The sequence below is a fragment of the Bos javanicus genome, chromosome 3, assembly GCF_032452875.1.
Source record: "Bos javanicus breed banteng chromosome 3, ARS-OSU_banteng_1.0, whole genome shotgun sequence".
Taxonomy (NCBI): domain Eukaryota; kingdom Metazoa; phylum Chordata; class Mammalia; order Artiodactyla; family Bovidae; genus Bos; species Bos javanicus.
The window spans coordinates 102,321,154-102,341,131 of record NC_083870.1 but is presented as its reverse complement, the minus strand read 5'-3'; the positions used below and the strand labels follow the sequence as shown (position 1 = coordinate 102,341,131).

The 19,978-nt window shown below is 54.4% G+C and overlaps 1 protein-coding gene across 5 annotated transcripts; it reads left to right on the top strand.

Annotated features, from left to right (window-relative positions):
* Positions 1-2: 2 nt before the first annotated feature.
* Positions 3-19,939, top strand: IPO13 (importin 13). 5 transcript variants are annotated; one of them, XM_061412177.1, is made up of 20 exons: positions 3-987; positions 2,795-3,531; positions 8,802-8,942; positions 9,033-9,174; positions 9,266-9,432; positions 9,642-9,762; positions 9,849-9,996; positions 10,426-10,607; positions 10,691-10,717; positions 10,894-11,028; positions 11,194-11,337; positions 12,629-12,709; positions 13,228-13,365; positions 13,529-13,625; positions 16,486-16,538; positions 18,754-18,820; positions 18,911-18,969; positions 19,118-19,207; positions 19,498-19,679; positions 19,771-19,939. In XM_061412177.1, exons 1-20 carry the CDS (start codon positions 904-906, stop codon positions 19,865-19,867), a joined length of 2,892 nt encoding a protein of 963 aa, XP_061268161.1. In that variant the 5' UTR covers positions 3-903; the 3' UTR covers positions 19,868-19,939. The 5 variants fall into 5 exon arrangements, with proteins under 5 accessions (XP_061268161.1, XP_061268164.1, XP_061268165.1 ...); XM_061412178.1 differs by having other exon boundaries at positions 106-987; positions 10,501-10,607; XM_061412180.1 differs by lacking the exons at positions 18,754-18,820; positions 18,911-18,969; positions 19,118-19,207; positions 19,498-19,679; positions 19,771-19,939 and adding an exon at positions 16,657-18,747 and having other exon boundaries at positions 99-987.
* The last annotated feature ends 39 nt before the right edge of the window (positions 19,940-19,978 follow it).

The window sequence follows — 19,978 nt, the reverse complement described above, 5'->3', positions numbered from 1 at the left end:
GGCCTTGGCTCGGGTGGTGGGGGGGCCGGGGGGGCTCGAGCGGCGCGCCGTTCCGCGGCCTGCTCAGGGGCGCGCGGGCAGGCGCGAGGATACGAGAGGGGACCCGGAATGAGTTTCCGCGCAGTTCCGCCGGGCCGTGCCGGGCTGTGCCGGCCGGGTCGGGCCAGGGCAGGCGCGGGTCCGGGTGGGACGGCTTCTGAGTCGGCGGTACCGCGGACAGGCGCTCGGGGCAGCCCGTGCCTCGCTGAGGTCCCCGCCCCGTCCCGGCCGGGCCGGCTCGCCTGTCAGTCACTGGGGCGGAGGCAGCGGCGGTAGCAGGGCCGGAGACGGAGGGTGAGAAGAGCGCGGGCCTGGCCGAGCCGAGGGGACCTGCCACAGCCCCTTAACTCCACGGACTCTTCGCCCGAGATTTGCGAAGCTGTACCCCTGCGCTTCGTTGGACGCCTCCTTAACCCGCGAAGGGCTCTCTCCCCCGTAACCTCCCACCCCCGTGACCTCCTGCTAGAACCCGAGATCTCACTAGGGTGTTGTGGTACAGGCCATCGACCCTGTGACCCCTTGGTTTTCCCCAGGCCTCGCTTCCCTATGACTCCCTCTTCATAGATTCTGGGGACAGAACCCTGATCTACCATCAGGACCCCCTCCTGCAAACTCCTCACTGACGGCTTTCTCCTAGGAGTTCCCTTCAGTGGGTCTCCTCCTAAGAGCACCCCTTTTGGCCTCTGGCTAGCCCCCCACCCTCAACCGAGGTGGGGCGGCCTCGGCAGCCATGCTTGCCCTGGGACTCCTGTCACGCCACCACTTCCTGGGCACCCAAGCCGGAGTCTAGCAGGGGGCCAGCAGCCAAGAGGCTGGGGCAAGAGACAGGCCACGGTCCACCTCCCTGCTGGGGAGGGAGCAAAGATGGAGCGGCGGGAGGAGCAGCCGGGGGCTGCAGGGGCTGGAGCAGCACCAGCCTTGGACTTCACGGTGGAGAACGTGGAGAAGGTATGAGGGCTCTGGGGAGGGGCACTCCAGTGACAGAGCAGAAGTTCTGGGGACTGACACTAATGCCAGGGCCCAGGCCTGGGCTGGGTGCCCGTTGGGATGGTGCCTCCAGAGCACCTGGCATTTGCTGTCTCTCTGGGCCAGCCAACAGCAATGCAATGGTGTCTTAGGCTATTTTTGGCTTTCCATAGACACGGGTCCTCTGTGGACACGCTAGGGTCTTGGGATGGTCCCTCCAGGGTGCTGATGGTTTAGACCCTCCAGCCAGACTGGCTAGTCTCCAGCTCCATGGGAAATGCATGAGCAGTGCAGTAAGAAGCCAGGAATGAGGGAGACTTGCAGCTCAGTCCCCAGAAACCAGAGTGATGCTGAGCCATCCTGGCCCTGTTTTGTTGAGCAGGGGCTCAGAAAATAATCTGAAACTAAAACAATCTGGGTTGTGTTTTCACTTTTCCTTGGAGAAGGGTCCTTCGGTTATTGGATGGAGGCCAGACCACTCCCGGGCAGGCGGAAGTAGGGCTGGCCCCTTGGTTTTGTGCTGGATCCAAGGGGCCTGGTCCTGCTGGCAGCTTCAGGGTCCTTCCCTACTCACCTGCCCTCATGGCTTCCTGCCATGGCACTCTCAGGCTCCCCCGCTGCTCAGTCTGTCTTTTCAAACTGCTTCTCTATTTCTTTGCTGGGTTCTGCCCCCAGAGGCTGGGAATGTAGAAATGCTTTCCACCCTGGGGTGGATGGGGGAGACAGGGCTATCGTGGTGGAAAACAGGGAATGGTTGCAGATACTCATTTGTTATTCTTGAGGCCCGTTTACCATACCCAGTGGTAAGGATGCATCTTTCTGCTTCTGTTCTCTGCCTGCCTCTGCATCCCAAGGGTCCAGACAAGGAACAGTGGCCATAATTGGCTGTCAGGGGTACAGATAGGGCTCAACCTACTTGGATGGAGTCTGCTTAGGGCTTAGGACTCTTAGGGCTTAGTACCCTGCTTAGGACTCTCACAGTCCTGGCCTCACTCATCCACCCCTTGGGGCTGGGCAGTGTTGGCATGGTGGCACACTGTTCCATGTGCCTCCAGGGAAATAAACCACTGTTTTCCTACTGTGTGAAGTCCTAATGGAATTGGGACCCTGGGGATTTAGCTAGTTGAGAACTCCAGGCTAGGCATTTGCCAGGGCTGCAGGCCAAGACTTCTCTGAACCAGCTTTTGGACCCTCTTGTATGCTCTCTTAGGAGTGTTCTCACTCTCCTTTCAGTTTATCTGTGCCCTAGGGCTGCCTGGCAAAGTCTTAGTCCTGCTCAGATTTCACAGTGGCTTTGGTGCCAGCATCTGGAGTGACCTAGGGATGATCCTGGGGGAGCTAAATGGAGCTGTTGGAGTAGATGAGAGCAGCTGTGCCTGGGAGGGTTGGAGGCGGGGGGTGGCTCAGGCTGTTCCATGCTCTTCTCAGGCTTAGCTTCTTCCTTATGGAGCCACTCCTTCCACCTGGGCCTTGCCCTTTACCTCAGGTGCTTTTCCTTTGGGGAACTTGGCCTCCTCTTTTGCTGCTTCCCTGCAGTTCACGCTCCCAACCCCTAAGGTTTTGCTGTAAAGAGAAGAGGCTATGGTGGAGTGTGGGCAAGTTCAGGCTCTCAAGATCCCGGCCGGACCCCAGGTCCATGAAGCACTGCTGAGCCTGAGCTCTCCCTTCCCGCTCAGACCCCTGGTCAGAAAGAGAGGACAGTTTTGCAGGACCAAGTCATGGCCTATGTTGTGGGCTCTGGCAGGATCCAGAGTGGCCAGCACCTGCTCAGTCTTGTGCTGTCCTGCAGGCGCTGCACCAGCTCTACTATGACCCCAACATTGAGAACAAGAACCTGGCTCAAAAGTGGCTGATGCAGGCCCAGGCGTCCCCTCAGGCCTGGCACTTCAGCTGGCAGCTCCTGCAGCCGGACAAGGTGCCTGAGATCCAGTACTTTGGGGCCAGTGCCCTACACATCAAGATCTCTCGCTACTGGAGTGACATCCCTACTGACCAGTATGAGAGCCTAAAGGCACAGCTCTTCACCCAGATCACCCGCTTTGCCAGTGGCTCCAAGATTGTGCTGACTCGGCTGTGCGTGGCACTGGCCTCACTGGCTCTCAGCATGATGCCCGACGCTTGGCCATGTGCTGTGGCAGATATGGTACGGCTGTTCCAGGCCGAGGACTCACCGGTGGATAGCCAGGGCCGCTGCCTGGCCCTGCTGGAGCTGCTGACAGTGCTGCCCGAGGAGTTCCAGACCAGCCGCCTGCCCCAGTATCGCAAAAGCCTGGTGCGGACCAGCCTGGCAGTGGAGTGTGGGGCTGTCTTCCCACTGCTGGAGCAGCTGCTGCAGCAGCCCAGCTCACCCAGCTGTGTGCGTCAGAAGGTGCTCAAGTGCTTTTCCAGCTGGGTGCAGCTGGAGGTACCGCTGCAAGACTGCGAGGCGCTCATTCAGGCTGCCTTCGCGGCTCTGCAGGACTCAGAGCTCTTTGACAGCAGTGTGGAGGCCATTGTCAATGCCATCTCACAGCCTGATGCCCAGAGGTGAGCCAGTCCCAACCATCCCGGAGATGGACAGCCTGCTTGGCCAGCCACACATCCATCCATCCATCTGTTCAGTAAACACTAATTGAGTACCTACTACATGCCTGGCTCTATGCTGAATATACAGCAAGGAACCAAACGAGACATGGTCCTTGTCCTTGTGGTTCAGAGAGGGAGACAAGACATTAGACAACAAACCATCCAACGAATTATTCAATGAAAATATTTGACTCTCCCTTCTCGTTCTCTTAGTCACCAAGTCCTGGCTGCTCTGCTCCTGACTCTGCGGCATATCTTTTCCATTTCCACTGCCCCCACCCTAGTGTAAGGTGTCCTCATCTCTCTCCCCTGATTACTGAGGGGATTCCTCACCAGTCCCCTGGTTTTCACACTTGTACCTTTCATTGCCAACTCAGCACCCAGAGAAATCTTTTTAAAAATGAGAGCCTAATCTTTCCTTTCTGCTCAGAAATCCCCAGTGGCCCCACGCTGCTCTTAGGATAAAGTTCAGAATTCTCAATGTGGTTCACGAGGGCGAAGCACAGCATGGCATCCCCAGCCTCGTTTCAGGCCATGCTACTTCCTTTCTTCATTCTCACACAAACTTTTCAGTTTCTTGAGTGTCCCAGGCTCCTTCCAGCCTCCAAGCCATCACATGTACTTGTCATATCATCGTTGCCTGATCTGAAACTTCACTTCCTTGGGAAAGTCCTCATGATTTTTAAGACTGTTTGGTCTTCTCTATTTTATCTCAGCGCTCCCAGTGTTTTTCCTTCTTAGTCTGTAACGCAGTTTCATTATAAATTAATGTATGTCTCCCCATTAGTCTCTCAGCAATGTGAGGACAGGCTCTCTGTCATTTTATTTTGTCACATTGTGCCTGGCAGCACTTGGTAGCATTCATTATTTTTTAAACAGAGGAAAAGTAGGAGTTGCCTACTTGGGGAGGGTAGGGGTGGGAGAGGGTGGAAGGGGAGGGAGTGTTCCAGGCTTCGGGAGATACAGCAGGGGCAAAGGCATGTAGTGGGCAGCCCCACCATACACTCAAGGAGCCAAAACAAGGTGAGTGTAATGAGATGTTTCCTCGGGAAATGTTGCTTGAGCGTCTGTTTATGTGTGGGGGTCTAGGCTGACCACAGGGAGACTAAAGATGGATAGGTTGATTTCTGCAAGTCAAGAGCTCAGAATCCAGGAAACACATGGATGGGCAAGTACAGCCTATGTGATGAGTGCTCTAATAGAGGGAGCAGGTTGCTGTCAGAACCAAGAGGAGGCATTTAACCCAGTGTGAGGGTATGAAGGGCTTCCCTGAGGAGGTGCCAACTGAGCTGTGCTTTGAAGGCTGTGTAAGAGTTAGCCAGATGGAGGTAATGGATATGGGGAGGACATTTCAGACCGAAGGAAGAGCCCAAGCAAGGAAAGGGTGTGAGAGAGCCTGATGACTGGGTATGATTAAATAGCAAAGTGTAAGGGCCAGTGATTGGAGATCTAGATCCAGATCATCAAGGCCTTGTTGACCAGGCTTAAGATTTTGGTCTTTGTGCTCAAGAGGATATAATAAGAGAAAATGGCGTGATGAGATTTTTGGTATAAATTGGATTGGCTGGGGCAAGCCTGGAAGCCTGATACTTCACATTTCAGAGAAAAGGCTTTGAGAATGCTCAACAAAGCCAGAAGGGGCAATACCATTGAAAGGGATGGCCTGGGGAAGTGGTTGATGGCTCTAGCTTTGGCATTAGTCATGTTTGAGTTTGAATCCCAAATAATTCACTTCCTAGATCTGAGACCTTGGATAAACCACTTTTAAGCCTCAGTTTCTGTTATCAGTAAAATGGATCATTATACAGAGTTTAAATAGAATAATGTTCCCAGGGCCTGACCCTGGTATTCTGGGAATATTTTGGTATGAAGATTCAATAACAGAATGTTTCTGAGAGCTTTAGCATGGTTCCTTGACATCACATTAATGGCGGTTACTAGTATTTGGTATCATGATTGCTTTGGCAGTTAGTATGAGCTCTTTCCCATGGCATCTCAGCTTTTCCAGCTTAAGGTGGGTACCAAGTCCTAGGTCAAGGCCTTTCTTGGCTAGCTAGGCTCAGACAATTGGTGGCTAAGGGGAATTGGCAGGGCCAGTGTGTGGGTGATGTGAGGTGTCCTTGGATACACCCAGGTTTACCCGCCTAGCCAGTCTCGAGGGCTTTGGCAGGTAATTGATGCCTCTGCTTCTCTGAACGAATGAGCAAGCAAGGAGCCAGTGAGGGAACCTATAGCCTCCTGAGCGCCCATTGGCTGCAGCCCCCTTGGTTGCTTAGCAACTCTCCCCATTTTCTCAGCTCTACTCCCAGAGCTCTAATTGCAGGTCTGGGCTGAGCTCAGTGTGAGTGGCAGCCAAGGAGTCCCAGCAGCTCTGCCCCGGCAGCTCAAGCTGACCAACAGGAGCCAGGCCTTTTGAACCCAGGCTCAGCTGTGGTGTTCTAAAGGCATCCTCTCTATCTCCCTCCCCCAGACCTAGAAACCTTGAGGCCTCAGGTACATTCTGTTTGCTCACAGGTCTCAGGCACAGGTGTCTGGGTGGTAGGAAATCAATGCAAGAGCTTCCCCTATGGGTGGACTGCATCCAGCCTGGAGTCAGTGTTTGGGCTTTGCTGTGTCTAGTCCATTTCCTAACTTTGGCTTGAGAAAGTCACCTTCAGTGGCTTTAAATTTTGGGTCATCCAGCCATTCCCCAGGTGTCCTGACGTTGGCTCTCTCCTTGGCTGAGCTTGCACTCAAGTCACCATTTTCCCACCCTATCCACAGCTGCTGCTTTTTGCCTGGCTCTCTCTCCTTTGGAAAAAAAATGTTTCCTGAGATTTGTTTTTAATCCTGGGAAAGCTTTTTGCTGGTGGGCTGGAGAAGGGAAAAAAGATGAATTAGACAGGCTCATGGGAGCTCCCATCAGTTAGAATTTGAGATATATGCTGAGATCTGCATAGATCCTTTGAGGAAATTCAAGTTGGGCCCTGAAACAGAAGCAGACCTATAGCAGTGCACGGGGCTGTCTTAACCTGGAATCTGTCACTGTGTGCTCTGTGACCTTGAGTAATGCTGAGTTCTACTCGGCTATACTGTCCTTGATTTATCCTGTTATGAGGCAGAGATGAGACAAATTAAGAACATTGATTACCTACTGTGTACATGAATTTTGAAGATGTGAGGGAGCCCTGGAATTCAGTGAGGATGCTGTGGGGGTAGGGCACTACCTCCTGCTGCCATCTCAGCTACTGGGCAGCTCACGGCCGTGGCCTTGGCCCTGCCCCTACTCATTGTGCCAGAGTCTGGCCTGAAGGTGCCCATTGTCTTGTGGTGCAGCCCGTGTCAGGGCCATGAGACAAGCCATCCCCGCTGTCTCCAGGCTACACCCTCTGGAGCTGTCTCTGGGCTGGGGGTAATCTGGTATGAATGTCTTGTCCCACCAGAACCGGGATGTGGAAGCCAGCATCCCGGACTGGTTGCCCCTTGTCCTTCTCATCCTTTGCCTAAGGTTACCTTGCCAGGGCTACCTCCTAGCAAGCTGCTTGGGGCAAGTCCAGATAGAACTCCTTCTGGATATTCAGTACCGCCTCCCTCCATGGTTTGCTATGGTGACACTATGATTGGCAATAGAGGGATCCCCCCCTGAGAGCATCACTTCCTCTGCTTAGTCTCTCCACATAGCAGGCAGCTGGGGATGGAGCTAGCCTTCTCTCAGTCTCCTTTGTATACTCTGCTTCCTCTGCTCCTTCCTTAGGGATCACTGTGCTTCAGTGCTCTGGCTCAGACCCTCTTTTCTCATTCAGCACTTACGCATGCACGCATGCTAAGTCGCTTCAGTCATGTCTGACTCTTTGTGACCCTACAGACCATAGCCCACCAGGCTCCTCTGTCCATGGGATTCTCCAGGCAAGAATACTGGAGTGGGTTGCCATGCCCTCCTCCCATTCGACACTTAATTCTTGGGCACTTTCCAGCTATTCCCATAGCTGTTTGCTGATGATTCCAAAATCTATGTCTCTTGCTCTGACCTCTCCATTGGGCTTCAGGTTTCTATATCCAGTTCTCTCTGGACACTTCTACCTGCCTGTTTCCCTGGGTACCTCTGATTCAATATGCCTAACGTTGAACTTAACACCCTGTGGCCTGCCGTTAAATTTATTACTGTCCCCATCCATCCTCTCCTCCAGGTCTCAGGAAGTATTTCCACCAGGGAGAGTTGTTCTTGACTCTTCGCCATCCTCCTACCCCTGTTTTGTCTCTGAGTTCCCTCTGAGTCCTTACTGCCACCAGACTCCTTAGGAGTTAGGATTTGGTTGCAGGGGACGGAGTGGAGGGTGGAGGTTGATGCTCTCCGGAGCTGTTGCTGTCTCCTGAAGTCTTTAACAAGACTCTTCAGCGTGTATTACCTCTTCTGTCTCCTATTCTCATTCAATCTCCCCTGATACTGATGGTATTAGTTTCCTGCAGCTGCCATGCTAAGGTACCACACCCTGGCACATACGACAGAGATTTATTGTCTCCCAGTTGTGGAGCCTGGAGGTCTGAAATCAAGGTCTCAGCTCCCTCTGAAACCTGTAGGAGCACCCTTCCTTGCTGCCTCCCAGCTTCTGTTGCTTTGCTGGCAGTCTTTGGTGTTCTCTCGGCTTGCTGCATAATTCCAGCCTCTCCCTTTGTTGTCACATGTCATCCTCCCTGTGGGTCTCTGTCTTTACATGAAGGTCTTCATTTAAGAACATCAGTCATATTGTATTAGGGCCACCCCCTACTCTCTGATCTAATCTGCAGTGACCCTGTTTCCAAATCAGGTCACATTCTGAGCTACTAAGGTTAGGGCTTCAACACATCTTTTTTGGGGAAACATAATTCAATCAATAGCTGTCTTATTCTCTGGCCCCCCCAAATTTATTTGTCCTCCCCACATGCAAAACACATTCACCTCATCCTAACCTCCCTAAAAGTCTTAAGCCATTCAAGCATCAACTCTAAGTCCAACTGGAGGACACAGGTCCAGCCACACTTACCTTTTTGTATATCCTTTCCAGAGTTCTCCTGGAGGTCTCTGACCTAAAGTTATTCCCAAATCGGGCAATGTCAAACCTGCCACATAGGCCTAGCCCCTGACCCCTTTCTTGCTTTGGGTTTGATGTGGAAAGGGGGGCTTTGATGGACAACAGAGATGTTGTGCCTTTCTCCCAAAGCTGGTGGGGGATGGGCAGACAGTTCTGATGCATCTCCTCACCCTCTGCCTCCAGGTATGTGAACACACTCCTGAAACTCATCCCACTGGTGCTGGGACTGCAGGACCAACTGCGACAGGCAGTACAGAATGGGGACATGGAGACCTCCCACGGCATCTGTCGCATTGCTGTGGCTCTGGGCGAGAACCACTCCCGGTGAGGACAGGGGCAACTGCAGGTGGGATGGCAGGGCCCTCACAGACGTAAGGGAGGTGGAAGGACCTCCCCATGCCTTCTCCCTCCCAGGGCCTTGCTGGACCAAGTGGAGCACTGGCAGAGCTTCCTGGCCCTCGTCAACATGATCATGTTCTGCACGGGCATCCCTGGCCACTTCCCTGTCAACGAGACCACCAGCTCCCTGACCCTCACCTTCTGGTACACACTGCAGGTGTGTCACGTGACCTTCGGTGGACCTGGGCCGTGATGGAAGAAGGGGAGTGATGGCATCTGTGGCTAACTCTCCTCCCTGGTTCTCTCAGGATGACATTCTGTCCTTTGAGGCAGAGAAACAGGCTGTGTACCAGCAGGTGTACCGGCCAGTCTACTTCCAGCTGGTGGATGTGCTTCTGCACAAGGCCCAGTTCCCTTCTGATGAAGAATATGGATTCTGGTCCTCAGATGAGAAGGAGCAGTTCCGAATTTACAGGTGACAGTAGCAGGCCAATCCTAGCTCTGAAGGGAGTCCTGAGATAATGAAGGCAATGAGGGGAGGGGTCCAAGGCCAGGTTCCCTGAATCCTGGGCCACCCTTCTCTGTTCTCTAGGTGCTTTGGCAGGGCTGTGAGGGAATCGGGGTGGGCTCCTGTGCTTGGGGGAGGCATCTAGGCAGTGTATAAGGCCTTCATCTGCTTCTTAGGGTGGACATCTCAGACACGCTCATGTATGTCTATGAGATGCTGGGGGCCGAGCTCCTCAGCAACCTCTATGACAAGCTGGGTCGTTTGCTCACCAGCTCAGAGGAGCCCTACTCCTGGCAGGTACCTCCCCAGCCTGATTCCCTCAGCCCTCCCAGATCTGTCACCTCCTCCTCCTCAGCCAAGCCAGTGGCATCCTCTTTCCCCAGCACACAGAGGCCCTGCTCTATGGCTTCCAGTCCATCGCAGAGACCATCGATGTCAACTACTCCGACGTGGTGCCCGGGCTCATCGGCCTCATCCCGCGGATCAGCATCAGCAACGTGCAGCTGGCGGACACCGTCATGTTCACCATTGGTGAGCCCTGGCCCACACCCGTGAGCACACCCCCAGAGCCACAGCGCACAGCCCCAAGCCGACCTGCTGGGTCCTGTGCAAAGTGGGAGACAGAAGTGTGCACACACACAATCAGAAACTGCAGCCAGTGGACTGTCCTGGCATGTCTAGGGGTCCTTGCTACAGTGCGCTGAGCTGCAGTTCAGTGAGGCTAGTTCATTGCCACTGAAACAGTGGCGCTGGGCCTCTGCCGAGTAACACCTTCCCACTTATCAGTGGTAAGGTCATGTTTGAGCCTGTACGTGCATATTTGCCCATCCCATGCTCTGAACACGCAGCGCGCTCTCTGTTCAGGGGCTCCAGCTCCACCCTGTCACATCTGCCTGCCTTGCAGGGACCTGGCACACAGGCAGCCTGGCCTGCCTCAGATGCCTTCCCTCCTTCCCCCAGGAGCTCTGTCTGAGTGGCTGGCTGACCACCCCGTCATGATCAACAGCGTTCTACCCCTTGTGCTGCACGCCTTAGGCAATCCCGAGCTCTCTATCTCTTCTGTGTCCACCCTCAAGAAGATCTGCCGAGAGTGCAAGTATGACCTGCCGCCCTACGCTGCCAACATCGTGGCTGTCTCCCAGGTATCCCAGGGCCCTGGGTGCAGCCAGGCCTCAGGGCACAGTCTGCCCTACACTGACACCATATTCCTTCTCTTTATCCCTAGGATGTGCTGATGAAACAGATCCATAAGGTGAGTTCATAAGTTTCTAGGGGGCTCGGCTCTTTGAGGTATTGAGGGGATCCAAAGAAATCCCATCTTCTGCCTTTGTGCCTTATTCTCGTTCTTGGAACCTTCCCCAAGAGGCTCATTCTCCCCACCCACAGCTAGGCGTCTCTGGGACTGACCCTCTGTGCTCTGCCCCACAGACAAGCCAGTGCATGTGGCTGATGCAGGCACTGGGCTTCTTGCTGTCGGCCTTGCAAGTGGAGGAGATCCTTAAAAACCTGCACTCGCTCATCTCACCATATATCCAGCAGCTGGAGAAGCTGGCAGAAGAGATCGTGAGTGAACCCTTGCGCACGTGTGTGTGTGTATGTGTCGTATATGGCTGCAAGCAGCAGTGGGTCTCTGGGGCTGCCCTTTGTGTGGGCTGTGGCTTAGCTGCTGAGGGGTGGGCTGGCAGTCAGGGTTGGGAGATCCAGAGCTTGGTTCCCTTCTCCCCGTAGCCTAATCCTTCCAACAAGCTGGCCATTGTCCACATCTTGGGGCTTCTCTCCAACCTCTTCACCACACTGGACGTCAGTCATCATGAGGATGATCATGAAGGCCCTGAGCTCCGGAAGCTGCCAGTGCCACAGGGACCCAACCCCGTGGGTGATGTTGTCATTGCCACTGCCCCCCCACCCCCAACCCTGTGGGAATGTCATAGTCACCCCTGAACTCTATGGGTAATATTGTCATTGTTTCCCTGGCCCCATGGGGCATGATGCATTTGGTCCTTTGACCCTGTGAATGACCCTCCCACTGCCCCCTGCTCTGTAGGGAGTGATGTCATTGTCTCACTCAGTCCTGTGGGTGATGTTGTCTTTGTTCCTAGCCTCACTGGGGTGGTGTTATAGTGTTTCCTTCTCCCCATGGGCGACACTGACATTATACATCTTAAGTGATGTAATTATGGTACCCTGTATAACCCCCAACTCAGTGGGGCCTTCTACTTTAGCATTCACTGTCCTCTACAGGCACTAAGGATGCTTACATACTCCACATGTAATAGTTCTTGCCTTTGAGTGGCTTTTGGTCTAGAGGAAATACATGTAAACAGATTGTCACAAAGCACTGTGATAACTGCTGTGGTAAGCTTGGCACAGGACGTTGGGGTGACTACTTATAGCCTCAGCTGCCCATTCAAAACTAGGAACATCAGGATATCTGATGCTCATCTTATAGAACTGTGCTGAACAGCTCGTATAGTCTTGATTAAAAGTACTTTGCATACTGTAAAACTCTGTACAGATGCGAGGGACTGCTTTAGTCATTGTTCCAAGTACCCCTCCAGTGTTTTCTCCTGGAGAAAAGGTTAGCCACGGTATCCTGGTCCTTCTGCTCAACTCCCCACTCCAGTATCGGTCACCCTTTTGGCTCCAGACCAAACCAAAGCCACTGTCCTCCCAAAGAACCCCTCCTTCTTCTATGGTAGTCATCATCCCTCCTTCCCTCACCTCCCAGGACCTTAGCCTGCTCTGCTCCACCATAAGCTGCCCATTTCTACACATCCCTTGGGGCTCTCTACCCTAAGCCTATCTGGGTGAGACAGTATCTCTGCTTCTTCAGGGGCTGGTCCATAGGCCTTTGGCACTAAAATGCTTTTACTGAGCAGAAGTAGATAGGGAGTGACTTTTTAAAAAGATTACAAAGTTTTAATAGTCTTCTGAAGCTTGCAGTTTGAGGCTTCCTCTAAGATGATCCTTAGAATTCAGGGTATCTTTGATTCACGGGGATTCAGCAAAGCACTCCTTCCCCGGGGTCCTGTGTACCAAGTCTTCAGCATGCAGTCTGGGGTTATAGGTTTGAAATTCCAGGCCTACCTCCAACTACCAAGTAGTCCTTCTCGGGTGGGCGAGAGTGCTGGTGGGGGCACCTCACTTCTTCCTGTGTCTTCAGGTGGTGGTGGTACTGCAGCAGGTCTTCCAGCTTATCCAGAAGGTGCTGAGCAAATGGCTGAATGATGCCCAGGTGGTAGAGGTGAGTGCTGACCCTTGCCATCAGCCCCCATGGTGACTCTGCTCAGAGATGGAGCTTCCACCACCTCAGCTTGCTATGATCTGGAGGAAGTGAAGGAGACGAATCCTACCCCATAGACACTCAGAATCTCTGCGGAAGAAACTTTCTGGTGTCACAAGAAGTGCTCCACCCAAGGCTGTGATGCTGGGGCTGAGTGCCAGTCAGGATCCATTTTAGCGTCCAGACACCTGCCTTGGTTCCCTCCAGTGCAGGCGGTTCTCACTGTTGTTGCTCCCTGAGAGGCCGTGGAGATGTAAGGAGCTGGAGTTAAGTTACAGAGTTCCATCCCCAGCCCCTCTCAGAGGGGCCTTTCAGCCTCTTGCCTTCCAGGGTGAGGGTCAGACTAGCCTACCTTCCAGGGTTCACAGAGCCAGGCAGGCTGGTGGGTAGGGCCCCCTTTTTAGGCCTCTGTGCAGGGCCTCCGTTCTGCTGCAGCCAGCGGTGACCTGCTGACCAGGCCCCCTTTGCTTTCTTCCCAGGCGGTGTGCGCTATCTTTGAGAAGTCCGTTAAGACGCTGCTGGATGACTTTGCCCCCATGGTGCCACAGCTGTGTGAGATGCTGGGGCGGATGTACAGCACCATCCCCCAGGCCTCTGCTCTTGACCTCACTCGACAGGTGGACCTTCATCCCAGGCAGAGATCTGACCCAGGGATTGGGCGGGTGGGTGGAGTAGGGTGGATGGTTGCTCTGGCAGGAGTCCTCGCTTGCATTCCAGGGACGCTGGCCTGTCCTGGTGGGCCAGGGCCTCCGCTGACCAGCATCCCCTGCTTTGTTGCAGCTGGTCCACATCTTTGCTCATGAGCCTGCCCACTTTCCCCCCATCGAGGCCCTCTTCCTGCTCGTCACCTCCGTCACACTCACCCTCTTCCAGCAAGGTAGGTCCCGACCAGGGTCTCTGCTGCTGCCGCCACTGCCACTGCCTCTGCCTCCCTGATTGGGGAGCCACAGCTGCCCACTCTGTTCTCCTCTCGCCCCTGAGTTGCACATGGGTTTTGACGGGAAAGTAACGGGATCAAGCCCAGCACAGCTGTCACCTTACAGATAGTTGACACCTTAGGTGGAAGTGGACAAGAGAGTGACTGATGTCTTCTCCTGGGCTCAGGGCCAGGCCGGGTGTGGGGGAAGGTGGGGCTGGAAGCTCTGAGGGACTCGGAGCACCAGCTTGGCTCCATTTCCTTTGGCATAGAATGAAAGGTGGCAAGAACATGGGCTTCGAAGTCAGCTAGACCTAAAGTCTAAGCTCATCACCACCAACTAGTTGTGTGACCTTGGGCAAGTCACATACCTTTTCAGAGCCTTTGTTTCCATATCTGTGAAATGGGGATGTCAGATACTTGCTAGGACGGTTAGTAGGTATTAATGTAGCATCTTTTGGGCCCCTGGCTTGGGGGTTTTGCACATGATGTTCTCACAGAGTGCTGGTTCCTTTCCCTGCATTGAGACTCATTCCTTTCTAGGCCAGAAGCCTTTGGCTGTGATCCCAGCCCCCCAGTCACTACGGCCCTCTGCCTGAGAGAAGTTGGGAGTAGGGGGCTCCAGGCTTCCCCTGCTGCCTAACCCAGGCTTCTCACTTGGAGAAGAAACAACGTTGTTCCGTCAGCCTCCTGAGTTTTGCCTAGAGTCATGCTCACAGGCTTGAGGCTCACCAGGAGTCTTAGCTGGAGCCAGAGTGCTCTCTGCTTCTGTCCTCAGTATTTGGTCCCCTGATGCTGACCTCTGCTCTGGTGGGCCATGGGTTGTTTCCAGAGTGGGGAGAAATCTGAGCCAGAAACCAGATGTCCTCCTCAGCCTCACCTCTCCCCACCCTCCATGGCCACTGCTCCATCTGGATCGCCTCAGCAATCTTCTGACTGGTTTCCCTGGCATCTGCCTTTCTCCAACCCGTTCTGCACCCAGCAGCTGTAATATTTTTTATAAGACATAGATCTGAGGACTTTTCCCTCCCTGGCTTAAAGCCCTTCGTTGCTCCCCATCACCGTCACCATCACCCTCATGGTTCCACTGCCCGCCACTGCGTGACAGACCTGCATACTTCTCAGCAGTCATTCCTGATGGCTCCAGCAGTTCAGCCACCCTGATACTTCCCCCATCATGCCCCCTTTGACCTCTGTGCCCTGCTCCTCTGCCTGGATTGCCCTGTGCCCTTCACTGGGTAGGCTCTCTCTCCTCCATGCCTTACCCCTGTATCAGTCCTCAGAAGCTTCTCTGAGGCAGAGCTGGCTGCTTCTGACCTTGCTCCAGAACTGCATGGGCACGCACCACTGATACAGCGTTGATCACACTCAGTAAGCAGCTTCCATGACTGTCTCCCTCCCTGGACTAAGCCCCTCAAGGGCAGGCTTGGGTCTCTTCCTTCTGCATCCCTCGGAACAAGGCCAGCAGAGAGCAGACACCAGACACTGTTGAAGAAAGGAGGCAAGGTCTCCTTGCTCTTGGAGCCTTTCTTCCTCACTGTCCAGCCCACCTCTAGCAGGGCGGCTGCTGAACCTCAAACCTGCCATCTACAGGGACCCCAGGCTTGGGTACGTTGGGCCTCACTTTACAGGACTTGATTACAGGACTTGAGTAACTTAGGGGGCAGATGTGGAAGGGACAGGCTTTATCAAGGGCTTCTCACAGCCTGAAGGAAGTAGGGAAGAGATGATTATCGACTTGACAGTCGGGGAAACTGAACGTGGATGGCTTGCACAAGATCACACAGCTGCTTAGTGGTATCTCAGGCAGGGGTTTCCACAGCATCTCCTCCTGAGAGTGGAGCAGCCAGGCAGGAGCTCCAGGCCATGCCTCGTCCTTGCTGAAAGTGTCATCAGAACTGGAGGCAGGATAGTGTCCAACGTCCTACCTGTTGGGCTTGTTGGTTGTCGTACAGGACAGGATGCCCCCCTCACCTGCTTCGCTGTCCCGGTCTTGCCATACCTCCCTCGGGCTCTGCCCTCCCACTGCACCGCGGGGTGACACACTGGCTGGTTTCCCTCTTTCTTCGTGCGTCCCAATGGTGGGAGGGGGTCGTTAGCCCTGAGCCCGGCTCTCTGCTGAGTCTGTGTCCATGTGGAGGGGCATTGTGGGCGGGGCTCTCATTTTTGCCTCATCATGCAGCTCCTTCCCCTGGGCCTTGACTGGCCAGCCCCACAGCATATCAGGCACTGCCAAACCCAAGAAGGAGTCTTCTGGATTAAGAGAACCCTGTAGATTCTTTTCTTTGTCTAGACCAAGAGCCTTAAGGGCAAGGAAGGGAGAGGACACCTGCTCAGACCATGATGCCCAGGAAGGGCTTTCAGCCAGGCCTCCCATGGCAGTACCAAGGACCAATCTCCCACCAGCCCTGCCCTCCTCTTGATGATGAGTGATGGGGAGGTATGTGAGCAGAAGCAGTGTAGGGCCACTGCAGTCTGCCAGAGGCCACAACAAGAGTGTGGGGACTGTTTGCCCAGCTACGTGGTGGCCAGCATCGCTCAAGCACTGCAGGGTCCTTGGGGACTGACCTGAGGAGGAGTGAAGAGTAGGTGGAAGGCCCCTTGGGAGGGAGCTGGGGCAGACCGTCCTTCACTTTGCCGTCTCTTTCTGTTGGGCTTCTCCCAGTTCATGGTTTTTGTATGTTTTGTTTCTTTATCTTGCTTCCTGCTGCTCATGTGCCCCACGCTGTCTCCCTGCAGGCTCTCAGTCCCACATAACTATATGAGGTTGAGTTGCTGTTTGTATAATTTTTTCTTAAGTTCCATCTTTATTATATTTTAGGGCCCAGGGATCATCCTGATATTGTTGATTCATTTATGCAACTCCTGGCACAGGTGTGTTTTAGTTTTATTCATTCACGTTCTGTTCTCTCTCTTTCTCTTTCTCTTATGTTGAAATTCAATTTAAGCCTATTTTTAGCTTTCTGTTGACAAATTTTTTTTTTCTGTTCAGTTGAATAGAGTTTCTTCATCTGTTTCCGTGGAAGTTGACAACCCAACATCCTCCTTTAGTGCCCCTTTGCCTCAACTAGCTCAGTCTTCCACAGAGACCAGGGAGAGGCTGATCCCAAAGGGAGGGAGCTGGGCTGGCCTGAGGGGTGGGCATGGGTGGGGGTGGTAACCGTGCCCAGCAGCTCCTGTGGGCCCAAAGTGACCAAAGAGCTCAGGGGCAGGACCGGAGTTGAAGGGCCTGGGGTTCACTGTCCCCGTGCTCCTGCGGGGAACTGCCTGCCTCAGTACCCCCAGCCTGCTCTTGAGAGGGAGGCTGGGAGGAGCTCCGAGGGAGGGGCCAAGCTGAATGTGCTGCAGTGAAGCCCAGAGCTCGGCTGTCGCTGGGCTGCCAGACAGGTCCTGCTGCTGCTGGGAGGTGGGGTGCTGGCTCCATTGCGAGATGTGTCTGGTGTGTGTTTAAGTGTCTCAGAACTGACTCGTGTGTTTCGAGTCCAGTTTGAGCAGGGAACAGAAATCACATGGCTGCTGTGAGTAGTATGTGTATTGTTCTGAGTGTCAGAATAAATGTGTAGCTGTAGTGAGCCTGTGCACTGATGTGTGTTGTGTGCTGATGTGCATTAGATATGGATGGAGTTTGAGTGTCGATGTTTGTTGGAGGTGTGTGATTTGGGCTGTGGGAGTGCGTGTTATGGAGGGAAGGAGTATATACGGTAGTGGTGTGTCTGTATGAGGGGTTGTATGTTTGGGAAGATACATGTGTCAGGCTGTGGGAATGTGGAGTTAGTATGTGTGTCAGGGAGTTCCTGTGAGTTGGGGGCTCCTATGGGTTGGGGTCCATGATGTGTTTCTTTGTTTAATCACTCCACAGATATTTTTTGAGTGTGTTATATGTGCTTGGTCATGTGGTAGGTGCTGAGAATGTAATGGTGAGCAAAAGCACACACGGTTCTTACCCTCTTGGAACTTACAGCCTAGTAGAGGGGGTGTAGGAGGAGTGGGAATGGACAGTGTGCTCTGGGCCTGGGTGGATATGTGTGTGAGGGTGTATCTTTGGGGTGAGGACATTTGAGTGTGGGTGTGTGTGGGGAGAGTGCACGTGCTAGAGAACTGGGGAGGGTGAGGGCGTGGGTGTGTGGACATAGTTTGGGGATAGGGTTGGGGTGGGATGTGAATGTGTAGCGAGGGTGTGTTGCAAATGGGGAGAATGGTGTATACAAGGGATGTGATTGAGGTGTGATAGAGGGTAAGTAGGGCGTTTTAAGTGAGGGGCCTGTGGGGCTGTTTGCGCTTGAGTGAAAATGAGGGAGTGGAAGGTATATGAAGGCTGGAGGGTTGGGGGTTGATGTGGAATGCACTGGGGGGCTGCTGGGGGACAGCAGTGCTTGATGACTGTGGGAGCTGTGCAGAGCATCTCCTATGACCTGAGGATGTGCCATTCGCGCCTTGGTACCTCTTGGGGTGAGCTCTCAGCCCCTGTACTCCATCTGCTTCTCCTGACATGGCAGCCCTGGCTCCTGGGCTGGGTATGGATGAGAAGGGCCCGGACACAGGCTGTCCTGGGTGAGAGGTGGGGCCGTGGCTCCCAGGCTCCCGCCCTGCCTTTCCTCTTCCTAAGCTGGAGAGTGTCTGAGGAATGCAGGCAGGACATAGGAGGGGCGCTATGAACTGGGCTCCCTGTACAGCTGCCATCTCTGCCCTGTTAACAAATCAAGGGGGGCCTCAACTGCCTCTGTGAATCAAAGTGAAGTCACTGCTGGCAACCTGGAGCCTGCAGGAGGTCTGGCCCTGGTGGTGGGGGGTGGGGTGTGGTGATGTGTTTGCTCGGGAGTGACTGGGGCCCAAGCTGTGGCATTATGACTCCCAACCTCTCTCATGCACATGTGCATTCATGTACACATACATGTACATGGCATCCCTTGGCTGCTCCCCTCCTGACATACTGATCTCTGGAGTGGTCTCATTCCCCAGAGATGGCTGGGTGGCTGGTTTTGGCAACCTTCACTTGTGGTGTGTGAGGTTGGGGCCTGGGTGGCAGGTGAGTGGGAGGATGATTCTTAGAGTCAACTAGGGCTGGGCTTACCAGCTCCACCTCCTGCAGGCTCTGAAGCGGAAGCCAGATTTGTTCCTGTGTGAACGACTGGATGTCAAAGCTGTGTTCCAGTGTGGTAAGTGGGGTGCCAGGTGGACAGATGGGCCTGGGGCCCCCTCGGGAGGATCCCTGAGCCCCATCTGATCTGCCTCTGCCTCTTTCACAGCTGTGCTGGCCCTCAAGTTCCCCGAAGCACCTACTGTCAAGGCCTCTTGTGGCTTCTTTGTGAGTCCTGTGCTGACCCCCAAGCCCTGCACCATCCTTATACCCCGCCCACCCTGCTCAGGACTCTGTTGGGTAGGGGTGTGGTGTGCAGGCCTTGTCTCCAGGGAGATGGGGGTGGGGGGCTGACGGGCCTCTCCATCCTCTGTAGACAGAGCTGCTGCCTCGGTGTGGGGAAGTAGAACCTGTGGGAAAGGTGGTACAGGAGGATGGCCGGATGCTGCTCATAGCAGTGCTGGAGGTGAGATGGAGCGGGTGGGGCCGCGGGGTTTGGGGATGGGGTGGCCCTCACTGCTGAGGCAGCTGCCCTCCTGGGAAGCTTGCACCTTGGTTCCCTAAGCTCTGTTTCTTCATCAAGTAAATAGCTGGAAGTTGTTAGGTCGCTGTGAGGATCAGCTATCTTGTGTCAAGTAGCACTCACTCGTCATGTGCACTGTGGCTGAGGAACTGCCCAGGAGTGGGTGGTGTGCCTAGGCTTTCTTGCTGCAGATGGGCCAAGGCCCTGGTGTGCTAAGAACCCATCTCCCTCAGGCCATTGGGGGCCAGGCCTCCCGCAGCCTCATGGACTGCTTTGCCGACATCCTATTTGCTCTGAACAAACACTGCTTCAGCCTCCTGAGCGTGTGGATCAAGGAGGCGCTTCAGGCACCTGGCTTTCCCTCCGCCCGCCTCAGCCCCGAACAGAAGGACACCTTCAGCCAACAGATCCTTCGGTAAGCAGAGCTGGCAGGGCCTGGGCTCGGGTTGCGGGGAGGCGGAGGCCGTGGTGGATGGTGCTAACTTGCTCTCCCTTCTCTCCTTCAGCGAGCGAGTAAACAAGAGGCGGGTGAAGGAGATGGTGAAAGAATTCACACTGCTGTGCCGGGGGCTACATGGCACAGATTACACAGCTGACTACTGAGGGGCACCCCGTCCCACCCACACCTCCTCACCCCTCCTTATCCCCAAAGAGTAAACTTGAACCCTCACGGCACTGCTGTCTCTGCTTCCTTTCCACTGCCACCACCACCTG

Bases quoted from the DNA above. Each gene is read 5' to 3' on its own strand.
- IPO13 (XM_061412177.1), top strand. From the start codon at position 904: ATGGAGCGGCGGGAGGAGCAGCCGGGGGCTGCAGGGGCTGGAGCAGCA. The intron at 11,029-11,193 runs GTGAGTGAACCC...TTCTCCCCGTAG, and splicing joins AGAAGCTGGCAGAAGAGATC to CCTAATCCTTCCAACAAGCT. The intron at 12,710-13,227 runs GTGAGTGCTGAC...CTTTCTTCCCAG, and splicing joins ATGATGCCCAGGTGGTAGAG to GCGGTGTGCGCTATCTTTGA.